A 13,445-nucleotide genomic window follows, 5' to 3' on the forward strand; every position below is an offset into this window, starting at 1 on the left:
TTTGTGTGTGTGTGTGTTTGTGTGTGTGTGTGTGTGTGTGTGCGTGTGTGTGTGTGTAGGAGGTGCTGGAGTCGTGTCAGACTCGCGTGTCGAAGCTGGAGCTCCAGCAGCAGCAGCAGCAGACGGTTCAGGTCGAGAACACCGACGCCAAGGTGCTGCTGGGAAAATGCATCAACATCATGCTCGCCATCGTCACGGTGATCCTGGTGTGCGTTTCCACGGCCGCCAAGTTCACCGCCCCGCTGATGCGTAGCCGTTTCCACCTGGCGCTCACCTGCGTGGGCGTGTCTGTGTTGGCGCTGCTGTGGAAGAACTGGGAACATTTACAGTGTGCTATGGAACGGCTGCTGCTCCCGCACTGAGACCAGGAGACCAGGACACTTCACCCTGAGTTTCCATGTAGCCTTACACCAGCCCGGCTCCCCCTGTCGGTCTTAGGCTCCATGAGGACTGGTTTACGGCTCAGCATGTCTAAAAGGGGTCCACACAAATCCGTGAAGCCTTTTCCACGAATGCACGACGGCAGTGATTCCAACAAACTAGAAAACAAGACACACATGTAAGCTGATGTAATTTATCACAACTGAACAAACCTCTACAACAAGCTGTGTACAAACTAAATATATAAACACGCCGCCATGACGGCGTCACTACAGAACATTAAGTGATACAGCAGCTGGATCCATCACGTGGCTGCCATTATTAACTTCTGGACTCATTGGAGGATTCTGGACGCACACAAACGGACGCTAACGTCTAAATATAGAGGAGTGGGCATGAAAACACCCTGATTGTTTCCTGTCCTTAAAGGGAAGTGTGTTATAGCAACGTCTCTGAACAAACAAACACTCGCTGGCGGAGTGAGGCCGGTCGATCGGTCTTTAACCTGCACAGTTTGCCTCCTCAGACACCAGCCAGCTGTGACAACACAAAGACACAAAGACACACAAAGACACAAAGACACAAAGACACGTCCTCCCGGAGCTCCATTTGTACCGTGTCTACTGTTCTGTATTCATGTAACGTTTCTGTCTCACTCAAAAGAACGATTTTAAAGATGTTGTTTTGGTGTGTGTGTGTGTTTGTGTGTGTGTGTGTGTGTGTGTGTGTTTCTGTGTGAGTGTGTGCTCATGTAATGTGCGCCTGCTTGTGTGTGTCCACACTGTTTTAAAGAGGCTGTTGCACATTTTGTGACATATTTGCTTTCTTGTTCAGAGTTCGGTGACTTTCTGAACAACTTTTTATAAATCTACACCCAGAAGATGATTAGCTTAGCTTAGCATAATGACTGGAAACAAAGGGAAACTGCTGGCCTGAAACAAATGCAACTTCAAAATCCCAAAAAAACTTTCAGATTATTGTGTTAAAAAAAATACAAAAGAGGAGTTTTCAACATTTTTCCTTTCTAAATTGAAGAGGGCAATTTCTCTGAGCGAAGCATGAACCTCTCACCGGGAAACCATGACATCATTGCAATCTGTAGTTTCGGAATGAGTGTCAGAGATGTCAGAAAGCTGATTGGTTCATTGTAGGAAGGAACCAGACTAACTGTTTCCCTGTTTTCATGTTTTATGCTAAGCTAAGCTAACTTGTTGGAGCTTTTTATTAACCGTACAAACAAGGGATGTCTCAAAGCGTCCGATTTCTAAACCAAAATTTCAATTTGGACGATTTAGAGTGTGGTTACAGTTAGCAGAGCTAGCACCACCTGCCTTTGGTTCCTCATGTCTCTGGTGGAGTGGTTATATGTCAGTTTAATCAGGCACAGCCTACATACAAGTTTATCTCCATTTACTAGATCAACATACTGACAAACCACGCTGTGCTACAAGATGATATCTGTCACCTGTGCTTGTTAACATCCGGGTAGTAGAACTTTAGAGAACTATGGCAGTAGCTGCAGCCCCAGCTAGTGGAGGAAGGCTGCACTACAGCTTAAACGCAACATAAGGCCAGCACTTCAGGCCTATAGTGACGACCTTTAACCATCTTAGTCGACATCCCTGTCACAAACACGAGGTATCATCCCTCTCAGCAAGAAATCTTGTTTCAAAATGTGGACCGCCCCTTAAGGGAAAGCTTCCAAACTGCCTCCCGTCTCATTAATCGGATGCTTTTGGGTTTTTCGTATCGTGAAATCTGTTTCATGTTTTTGCTTTTGGAGAAACAAACTTGTTGTGTGAGTTGACGTTCTTTACTCAGTTCCAAAGACTGCCGCGTCAGCATGAAACCAGCTAGCATGTAAACCTGTGAGGGAAGCTCTAAATGTTAATTCTTCTTTCTGTGGTTTTGATTGAAATGCCTTTTTCGCGAGGTGAACAGAACAAACGAAGCCTTTTGATCCGGTGCTGCGTTCATGTCCTGTGGGAGAACAGACGCTTCCCTCTCACAGTGCTGACCTGAAAAGATCCCCGCCTGTAGAAACCTGCTTTAAGATGATCACTTGATTTGTTCACATTAATTCCTTTCAGCGTTTTCACACCTGACTCACTGCAGCAGCTCGGTAGTGACACGTTGAAGATTCCCCTCCAGTGATATTTAAGACTTAGGAATTGTAATGAAGATATCTTCAGTTTTAGCTGTTGTGCTCTAAGTTAGCACGTCTGCTCTTTCACAAAAATCGAGCGCAGCATTAGTTTAGGCAGACAGAACATCAGCTGCTCTTACGCCAGCGTTTCCATTTAAACTTCTTCATCCTGCCTTTTCTTGCAGCTCTCCCTGCAAACCACTTTACACCCCGCCTCCACCCAGCTCCTCCTTCATGCTGTATCTGATTTAACCAGTGTCATATGTATCATCACTGATGCTCACTCTGTGCTGTACCCTCGAACCTCTTCGCTGATGCTCTCCCTGCAAACCACTTTACAACCCGCCTCCACCCAGCTCCTCCTTCATGTTGTGTCTGATTTCACCAGTGTCATATGTGTCATCACTGGTGCTCGCTCTGTTCTGTATCCCGGGGACTCTTCGCTGATGCTCTCCCTGCCTGCCTTGGCTTTCTTTAAAAGTTATATTTTTGGGCATTTTGGCCTTTATTGATAGGACAGCTGAAGAGAGACAGGAAACGTGGGGAGTAGAGAGAGGGGGAAGACATGCAGGAAACACTCGCAGCCAGGAGTCGAACAGGCGACCATGTGGGGCGCTTAGACAGCTAGCCCACCAGTGCCCCAAACCTGCCTTGGCTTTTCATGTATGCACATGAAAGAGAGGGGAAGTGTGCTCTCCCCACCTCACACTCTGGTATCTGCTCCCTGCCCTTCCACGTAGGCAGGTGGAAGAGCAGGGAGCTCCCAGAACAGAGTCATTCTGCCAAATTTCACCCAAATAATTATTTTGACAAAAGTGGTTCTGACTTAAAAACACTTAAATGTCAGCAACCTTGAAACATCCGGCTCATTTCCTTGTTTCCTAGCAGCATTTATCACCTAAAACTGCTCATAAAAGGAGTACTATCAACACATCAGCGGCGGTTTCTCCCATGTGACATGAATGCAGCACCACAGGTGAGAAAGGACGCTGAACAATGTAGCTCGCTGCTCCTTGAACCCCGTATCACTGTGATGATTGGGGGACTTTTGCCTTGAAACGCAGCTTATTTCTCGTACTGTCACTTCCTTTTCCTTCAGAAGCCAAATATGGAGACTTTTGAGGCGTCTCAGCCTTTTTTCTCAACATCACTGAAACGACTATTTCTGTCTGCTTTGTTTCCTGAAGGTTAGATTCTGATGTTTGTCTCCAAATTGGCTGAAACTCTATTTCCGTGTGTCGCTCAGGAGAGACATGAACCCTCTCTCTGGGATGTGTGTTTTCACAGTTCTGTCTCTGCTATGTGCATTAGTTGCTGGTTATGGGTTTCCATGACGTCAGTATTTTTTCAAAAGAGAGAATAAATCTGTGTTTTTCTAAGAATGTTCAGAGTTGTTTCGCTTTATTATCCCCTTTTTTTTTTTAGTTCTCATCCATTAAACATGGTCCGTCAGAGAGGCAGTGAGATGTAAGGCCAGAGATCAAACAGCTCTGCAGGCTTCATAAGGAATTCATACATAAAGTGGGTTTAAATGACTCGACAAACACCAGCTGCACAGCGGAGAGAGAACGCAGAGAGTACAACATGTTTGTCTGAGTTAAATAAATTATCTCAGCTCTTCTTTAAACACCTGCACTGAGTAAAGACAGAAGTGTTTACTCATCTACTCCTGGAGGATTCTTGTATTAAACATGAGTGATCTTCAATTAAAGCACAAACTAGAACAGTAGCAGAATCATTCAAGCCTCCCTGATGGATATAAAACAGGTCGCAGGGCCATGTGTCAGCTGGTTTGGGAATCATTAATTTTTTATCCACTTTAGCCGGCCTCAGATTCATAATTCAGACGATGTTTTGGCCCCTTCAGCTGCTCCCTCCCGCTGCGCCTGCTGCTCCTGCTGCTCCTGCTGCTCCTGCTCTCTGCCCTGTTTCTGCCAGAGTTCATTTTAATCAGGCGAAGAGCAGCTCGGCCTCAGGCGGGGTCAGGTAAGGTTCAAATACCTAAATCCTTAGCATTTGCGGGGACGTGTTTACAGCATTTCTACTGTATATACGTATGTTCTGAATGTATCCACGCATGGAACAGAAGAAAACATGGGTGAGGCTGCCCCCTAGCTGTCAGGTATGAGAGGTACCTCCAATCACCTCCAACACTTTTTTACCTCTCATAAATGTTTTATTTTTCATTTTAGTTTCACATCATGAAGTCAAAGAATACAAAAAGAATCAAACAAAGAGTCTAAACACACCAAAGCCTCTATAGGGAAGAGAGCAAAGGCCTCCACAGTCTCTTGAATTGAAGTGATGAGTCAGTTTCTCCAGAAGAAAGAGATTAAAGATGTTTTTATTAAACCCAGGAAGCAATTTGTTTTTACAGCCGGCAGTACCACACAGCCTTCCCATAAATAACACACAGAAATAATAAGAAAAATACATGAAACACATTTTAAAGCATGAAATACAGAAGGAATTATCACTAGAAATACATATTTGATGGATGTTTGCATAAGAATATAATTATGGTGGCAGAAAGAGATCAATTTGATTGATACTAGACTAGATTGAATATTAAAATCAAGGATGTTTTTAAAGATTAAGGGTATTTTTATTAAACCCAGGAAGCAGTTTGTTTTTCAGCCAGCAGCACCACACAGCCTTCTCACAAATAAAAGACAGAAATAATAAGAAAAATACATGAAACACACTAAAACACAAGAAAACACTCTAAATGGACTATTCTTTTAATGCATTATTATTGTAAAGCATGAAATACAGGAGGAATAATCAGGTTCAGGTTCAGGTTACTTTATTTGTACCCGTAGGTAAACTTGTTTTGCAGCCAGTGAGATGTTAGGTCAATACAAAATTACAAGATAGACTTCAGACAGAACAAACTACTTAATGTGCAAAACATACAAAAATATCCTAAAACCAATCTAACACTAAAAATGGTAAAATGAATAGACATGATAAAATGATAAAATTGCAAAAGGTTCCATTTAAAATGCATATCAGAGAACAGTCAACCAATAAAAACGGTAGAATCACATGAATAAATAAGACGATCTGGGCTCAAGTCTTAAAATTATAATCACTAGAAATACATATTTGAGAGCTGTTTGCATAAGAATATAATTATGGTGACAGAATGAGATCAATTTGAATAATACTAGACTGGATTACATATTAAAATCAAAGTAAATTGAATAAAAAGTAGTAATTAAAATATGAAATTATCTGAAATGTCTCTTCTTGTAACAAAATTAATTAAAACTGTATTTACAGCTGATGAGGCTTTTAATAATATCTTTAATTTGACAGTTTAAGTAAGAAATTATGCACATGTTGCTGAAAATGTAGTTAAAAAAACCAAAAATAATACAGGTTGAAAAACAAATACATTATTAACATTTTAAAAAGCTATTCATCTCTTAATTTAGTTTGAGGAAGAGCTTTAAAAAATGTTAAAAAGCTTTTAATTTTTATAAAAAGTCGTCAGAAGTTATAATGTGTAATTTTAATTTCCGACCTGCAGTTTATCTTCCGCACCACGCGGGGGCAGCAGTGAGCACATGATGTTTTGGCGCAAACCGGAAGTCTTCATAACTGTCCACCTCAGGAGAGTCTCTGAGAGCTGATAGATCGATCCCTGCTGCTCCGCGTTTAGAGACTAATTCACCTTAAAACTGAGTTTTTAGATTTATTAATGATCTCATATTCAAAGGAGGGTTAGGGTTAGCTTCATAATTAGCCGCGTCATTGTTGCTAACCTTGTATAAATCAGAGTGTTGTCTGTTTGAGCAGCTAATGCTAACAGATGAGCTCCTCTGAGGCTCTCTCACTGATTCTTGTTTATTTTAAAGATTAATATTCTGATTTATTGTTTCTTTAAATGGATGAGCACAAGGAGAACATTCAGACTGAGGACGTCAATGTGAAGATGTCTAACACCCGAGAGGAGGAAGAGGTTTGTGTGAGCTGTTAGCTTTCATGTTATAATGTTAAACAGCTGATTTAAGCTGTTTTTATTGAATATAAATGCATTTTAATAACAATAGTTTCTCCATTAACAATGTTCAAATTCATAGTTATAGTTTGAAGCTTTAAACTTACAGCTTTATGTGTTAATCTGATGTTTCTTATAGAAAAACAAAGCAGCCGTTTGTTCAATTTGCAGCCTTAAAATGTCATTAAACACAGAAAATAATAAAAACATTATTTAAATAAGACTTAAAGAACAACTAACAGCAACAAACAAATAACAGAGTAGATATTTAAAGCTAAAAATAATAAAAAATCAAAGCAACTTCAAATCAGTGTCACCTACTGACATTTTGAACCATTAAAGTTAAATATTAAATCCCCTTTTTTTTCCTCAATTATTTAAAATAATTTCTCAATTAATCAATAACTAGTTAGTGTTTGATTCACACTGATGATCTGTCTTCAGTCATCTACAGTGTAATGATGAGCCATGTAAACATCAGCTCACTCTTCTTCTCTGGTTAATGTTCTTCATTCAGAGTTCACTGTCTTGGAAAAATATTTAAATCCACAAATTATATACTTATAATTATTTTGTGACCTGTAAGCAACATTTTTAGCACAAAATATTTATTTTCCTGCTTTATGGCATTTTTTATGCACTAATTTTTGCCTTTTCTGCACCAATTCATCCTTCTGATGTAATCTTGTCCTCTTTTTAACTTTTAGTGTTTATTTTCACACGATAAATACATCCATATGAAAACACGTGAACTTAAAGAGTCCCTGTGTTTCTTTCTTCAGGTGCTTTAGTTTAATACAGGAAGTTTAGTGAGTCGTCAGTGGACTGACTTTAGTTCTGATCGTACGCTTGAAAGAAACTGTAAATGTGCACGAAATTCTGAACGTGGTTAATTTCTGTGATATGAATAACACATTTGAAGATGGACGTTTATTAGCACATAAATACATTTAACATTTCTCCAGAACAACCCTTTAACTCACACTCACATCTCTATTCATATCATTGAATGTTTTATTCTTTGTAATCAATCAATCTTTATTTGTATCGCGCCAAATCACAACAAAGGTTATCTCAAGACGCTTTTACAAACATAGGAGGTCTAGACCGCTCTATGTCAAATTATGAACAGAGACCCAACTTCAAGACAGGGTAAGACTCAGTCTGACCCCACCTTAATCCACCATGAGCATTGCACATCGCAGTATTTAGCTAGTTACAGCGGAGAGGAAAAACTTCCTTTAACAGGCAGAAACCTCCAGCAGGACCAGACTCATGTAATGGATACACACGTCAAAAGATGAAGGATGTTAAAACAACAGAGGGAACACTCGTTCATGTTTTTGTGAAGATGTTACTTCACAAAAAAATCCAGCCTCTGTTTTTACTTCAGTGTTTTCTTCTTCTCACGTTTGTGACCCGAGCGTTTTCACAGATCATCAGTTCTCTCATTTATCAGACTTCACTCTCATAAACAAACAGACTCCTCCATGTGCTCCATGCTTAACGTCTGATCTGATTCCTTCACAGACGAAGCCGTGCGACAGGATCTGCCCTGAAGATCCTGATCCTCAGGTGTCCCCGTCTCAGTCCAACAGCGACTTCAGTCATCCCGTGTACAAAGAGATCGCCCTCGCTAACGGACACATCAACCGCATGTCCAAGGACGAGCTGAGGAAGAAGTTAGCAGACCTGCGGCTGGACACGAGGTGAGAGAGATTAAACCCTCAACCCAGATTAATGAAGACTGAAGGGACAGATTATTTCAATCCTCACACTCTGGGGAGAAAGAGATCGGCGTACCTGACTTCCTGTGGTAAAATAATAACTCTTCTGTTCCTCTCTGTGTGCAGAGGCGTGAAGGATGTGATGAAGAAGAGGCTGAAGAGTCACTACAAGAAGCAGAAGCTGCTGCAGTCCGCCGCAGAGGGAGGACCCACCGACACGTACTACGACTACATCTGTGTGGTGGACTTCGAGGCCACGTGTGAGGAGGAGAATCCTGCAGACTTCCACCACGAGATCATCGAGTTCCCCCTCGTGCTCATCAACACACACACGCTGGAGATAGTACGTCCGGTCTGTGTTTGGGATCAGTTTTTATCTGCAGGGTGAGTGTGTGAGGTCTCTGAATGTGTCATGTCTTTTCTTCTGAAGGTGGACTCCTTTCAGGAATACGTCCGACCAGAGCTGAACCCTAAGCTCTCAGACTTCTGTGTGAAGCTGACCGGGATAACTCAGGTTGGTTTCAGTGATGTGTGTGTCTCTTTTAAGGGATCAGTGTGTGTGAGTAATGTGTGTGTGTGAGTAACGTGTGTGTGTCTGTTGGGCAGAAAATGGTGGATGAAGCGGACACGTTTCCAGACGTCCTGACCCGGGTGGTGGAGTGGCTTCGGGAGAGAGAACTCGGGACAAAGTACAAATACGCCATCCTCACTGACGGGTGAGATTCACGTCATCACAGCTGAAGATCTAAACCGTGTCTCTGCTTTCTTTATGTGTTCTTTATGTGTTTTAATGACATCCACACTAACGTTCCTTCTCTTCTTCAGAGCCTGGGACATGAGCAAGTTCCTCAACATCCAGTGTCGGCTCAGCGGCATCAGATATCCTCAGTTTGCCAAGAAGTGGATAAACATCAGGAAGTTATACGGAAACTTCTACAAGGTGAGTTTTATTTATTGACCGAAGACTGACACAGCTGTTGAAACACAGAGGGAGTTCCTGGGAATGCAAACTAGTTTAGTATTTATTAAGATTTCAAAATATCCTCATCAGATATTTAATGACCGTCTAAAGACGTTTATGAGGGATGCATCTGGCTGAGAGTCTCCAGTTAACAGGGTCGCCGTTTAAACCAAAACACCGGCCGATCTCTGCCACGGCTTTTTGAGTTCAAAAGGATTTTAAAGCCGTGTTGAAACGTCTTTGCTACTCGCGCTTATCTCCTCTCACGTGTTGATTCAGTGAATCCATCTGTGATGAAATATAGCACCATCTAAAACAGACCAGCTGAGTCTCTTCATGCTAACAGGCTAACTGTTGTGTTGCTCATAATGATACCTGCCTGTCCGTCTGCTTCTATGGTGTCATCTGTGATGAATGGCATTCCTCTTTGTGTTACTGCCCTCTACTGGTCTGGTGGTGTAGTGCATTTACTTGGTTTTTCTCCATACGTCACTGGCCTGATTTGCACAATCTACCCGGGACTTCAGCCCGCTGTAGAAACGCAGACAACACTGGGGGCTCAGGAACCTTTTAGTTCAGGGGAAAGTAGTTCTGGGGGCTAAAAGACCCCAGAACTCTCGGTCCAAATGCAGGAGGTCTTTATAGATTGAGCATCTCCAGGTTTCAGTAACAGTTGCGACTCAGATCCAGCTCCTTCTGGCGTTTGTTTACAAAGGAATGATCAGGTCCCACTTGTGAAGCTTAGATATAAACTTGGGAGGCAGAAGAGTCATCAACATTTTAATTACAGTTATTTGTTTTCATGGAGCTCCAAACAGAGACAGACTTGTTGTGTGAGTCCAGATGTATAACATTAAGTCCCTCTGTGTCTCTCCTGCAGGTCCCTCGCTCACAGACGAAGCTGAGCACCATGTTGGAGAAGCTCGGTCTGAAGTACGAAGGCCGCCCTCACTCCGGCCTCGACGACTCACGCAACATCGCCAGGATAGCTCTCCGCATGCTGCAGGACGGCTGCCAGCTGCGCGTCAACGAACGCATCCACGCCGGCCAGCTGATCCCCGTCCCAAGCTCCGCCCCCGTCGAGGGAGCTCCGCCTCCACACGGCCCCCACAGCAGGACCTAACGACACGAACTGAAGCTCCCGCGTACAGAGAAACCAAACATCTGTCTCCTCTCTGACCTCTCAGGAGTTCAGGAGAGAAGTTTAGTGTGATGAATTTAAAACTCTTGTTGGTGAATGGTGGACTAAAAGGGTCGATGTTTGGATTTAAGATTCATAGGTGATATATTTTTACACCAGATGTCTAAAAACAGAGATCATTCTTCTTCTTGTGTTTCGGGAGGTCTTCTCCCTCAACAGCTTCAGTGCAAACCTCCCTCACCCTGCCTTATCAAGCTGCTATCATCCAAACATGTAGCCTAAGTTCATTCGTCACAGGACGCTGTCAATACGTTGATTTTGTTTCAGGTCGTGTTTCCTGAAACCTTTAAATGTCCTTCTGTAGGCTTCGTCCCATCATAAAGACCTGCTGCTAAAGTCAGCGTGCTCTTTAAATCTCCTCATTATTAAACATTTGAGCTGCTCCATCTGAGACACGACACCGTCTCTAAGTTTCAGAGACTAGAAGTGAAGAGTTTCTGTGATGGATGGAATGTTTTACAGGAACACGCTCGGAACGCCAAATGATGCAAATAAAACCTGTTTCTTCTTCTTGTAATCCGACTGTGTCTCTTCTTTTACGTGTGATTAAATATTTGACCTGGAGGACTCTCTCCTTAAATAAATGTTTTTATTTAATACTTCAAATTCCAGAGGTCAGCTTCATGCAGGGGTCATCAATGTTAACATAAGAGCTGACATCAGGAAACATAAGAGTAAGCTTGGGGTGAGTTAGTGTGAGGGAAGAGTCAGACCAAGTACAAACCCTAACCCTTATCATAACCCTAGTGCTACCCTAACCCTAACCCCCAACCCTAACGCTAAGCCTAACCCTAGTGTAACCCTAACCCTAACCCTAATCACAACCCTAACCCCAACCCTAACCCTTATCATAACCCTAGTGCTACCCTAATCCTAACCCCAACCCTAACCCTAACCCTAACCCTAACCCCAACCCTAACCCTAACCCTAACCCCAACCCTAACCCTAACCCTAACCCTAACCCCAACCCTAACCCTAACCCTAACCCTAACCCTAGTGTAACCCTAACCCTAACCCTAATCACAACCCTAACCCTAACCCTAACCCTAACCCTAACCCCAACCCTAACCCTAACCCTAACCCCAACCCTAGTGTAACCCTAACCCTAACCCTAACCCTAACCCTAACCCTTACCCTAACCCTAACCCTAACCTTTCCTAACCCTAACCCTAACCCTAACCCTTACCCTAACCCTAACCCTAACCCTTACCCTAACCCTAACCCTAACCCTAACCTTTCCTAACCCTAACCCTAACCCTAACCCTAACCCTTACCCTAACCCTAACCCTAACCCTAACCCTAACCCCAACCCTAGTGTAACCCTAACCCTAACCCTAATCACAACCCTAACCCTAACCCTTATCATAACCCTAGTGCTACCCTAATCCTAACCCTAACCCTAACCCCAACCCTAACCCTAACCCTAACCCTAACGCTAACCCCAACCCTAACCCTAACCCTAACGCTAACCCCAAGCCTAACCCTAACCCTTATCATAACCCTAGTGCTACCCTAATCCTAACCCTAACCCTAACCCCAACCCTAACCCTAACCCTTATCATAACCCTAGTGCTACCCTAATCCTAACCCTAACCCCAACCCTAACCCTAACCCTAACGCTAACCCCAAGCCTAACCCTAACGCTAACCCTAACCCTAACCCTAACCCCAACCCTAACGCTAACCCCAAGCCTAACCCTAACGCTAACCCTAACCCTAACCCTAACCCTTACCCTAACCCTAACCCTAACCCTAACCCTAACGCTAACCCTAACCCTAATGTAACCCTAACCCTAACCCTAACCCCAACCCTAACCCTAACCCTAACGCTAACCCTAACCCTAGTGTAACCCTAACCCTAACCCTTACCCCAACCCTAACCCTAACCCTAACGCTAACCCTAACCCTAGTGTAACCCTAACCCTAACCCTAACCCTAACCCTAATGTAACCCTAACCCTAACCCTAACCCCAACCCTAACCCTAATGTAACCCTAACCCTAACGCTAACCCTAACCCTAGTGTAACCCTAACCCTAACCCTAACCCCAACCCTAACCCTAATGTAACCCTAACCCTAACCCTAACCCTAACCCTAACCCTAACGCTAACCCTAACCCTAGTGTAACCCTAACCCTAACCCTAACCCCAACCCTAACCCTAATGTAACCCTAACCCTAACGCTAACCCTAACCCTAATGTAACCCTAACCCTAACCCTAATGTAACCCTAACCCTAACCCCAACCCTAACCCTAATGTAACCCTAACCCTAACCCTAACCCTAATGTAACCCTAACCCTAACCCCAACCCTAACCCTAATGTAACCCTAACCCTAACCCCAACCCTAGTGCAACCCTAACCCTAACCCTAGTGTAACCCTAACCCTAACCGTAACGCTAACCCTAGTCTAACCCTAACCCTAACCCTAACCCTAACCCCAACCCTAACCCTAACCCCAACCCTAACCCTAACCCTAACCCCAACCCTAGTGTAACCCTAACCCTAACCCCAACCCTAACCCTAACCCCAACCCTAGTGTAACCCTAACCCTAACCCTAACCCCAACCCTAACCCTAACCCTAACCCCAACCCTAACCCTAATGTAACCCTAACCCTAACCCTAGTGTAACCCTAACCCTAACCCTAACCCTAACCCCAACCCTAACCCTAACCCCAACCCTAGTGCAACCCTAACCCTAACCCTAACCCTAACCCTAGTGTAACCCTAACCCTAACCCTAACCCTAACGCTAACCCTAGTCTAACCCTAACCCTAACCCTAACCCTAACCCCAACCCTAACCCTAACCCTAACCCCAACCCTAGTGTAACCCTAACCCTAACCCCAACCCTAACCCCAACCCTAGTGTAACCCTAACCCTAACCCTAACCCCAACCCTAACCCTAACCCTAACCCCAACCCTAACCCTAACCCCAACCCTAGTGTAACCCTAACCCTAACCCTAACCCCAACCCTAACCCCAACCCTAGTGTAACCCTAACCCCAACCCTAACCCTAACCCTAG

The 13,445-nt window shown here is 43.6% G+C and overlaps 2 protein-coding genes across 4 annotated transcripts in view; both read left to right on the forward strand.

The window, feature by feature from the left end:
• Positions 1–3,909, forward strand: part of tmcc3 (transmembrane and coiled-coil domain family 3) — a 62,270-nt gene extending 58,361 nt beyond the window's left edge. For all 3 annotated transcript variants that reach the window (XM_034673637.1, XM_034673638.1, XM_034673639.1), the window contains one exon: positions 60–3,909. In XM_034673637.1, coding sequence (XP_034529528.1) covers positions 60–362 — 303 coding nt within the window. In that variant the 3' untranslated portion in view covers positions 363–3,909. The remainder of the gene's footprint in view (positions 1–59) is intronic.
• Positions 3,910–6,113: 2,204 nt separating this feature from the next.
• eri1 (exoribonuclease 1) lies at positions 6,114–10,939 on the forward strand. The gene is made up of 7 exons (XM_034673791.1): positions 6,114–6,494; positions 8,064–8,242; positions 8,387–8,603; positions 8,691–8,774; positions 8,867–8,976; positions 9,086–9,200; positions 10,102–10,939. The coding sequence occupies exons 1-7, from the start codon at positions 6,420–6,422 to the stop codon at positions 10,342–10,344; spliced, it is 1,023 nt and encodes a 340-aa protein (XP_034529682.1). The 5' UTR covers positions 6,114–6,419; the 3' UTR covers positions 10,345–10,939.
• The last annotated feature ends 2,506 nt before the right edge of the window (positions 10,940–13,445 follow it).

The sequence above is a fragment of the Notolabrus celidotus genome, chromosome 21, assembly GCF_009762535.1.
Source record: "Notolabrus celidotus isolate fNotCel1 chromosome 21, fNotCel1.pri, whole genome shotgun sequence".
Lineage (NCBI taxonomy): Eukaryota > Metazoa > Chordata > Actinopteri > Labriformes > Labridae > Notolabrus > Notolabrus celidotus.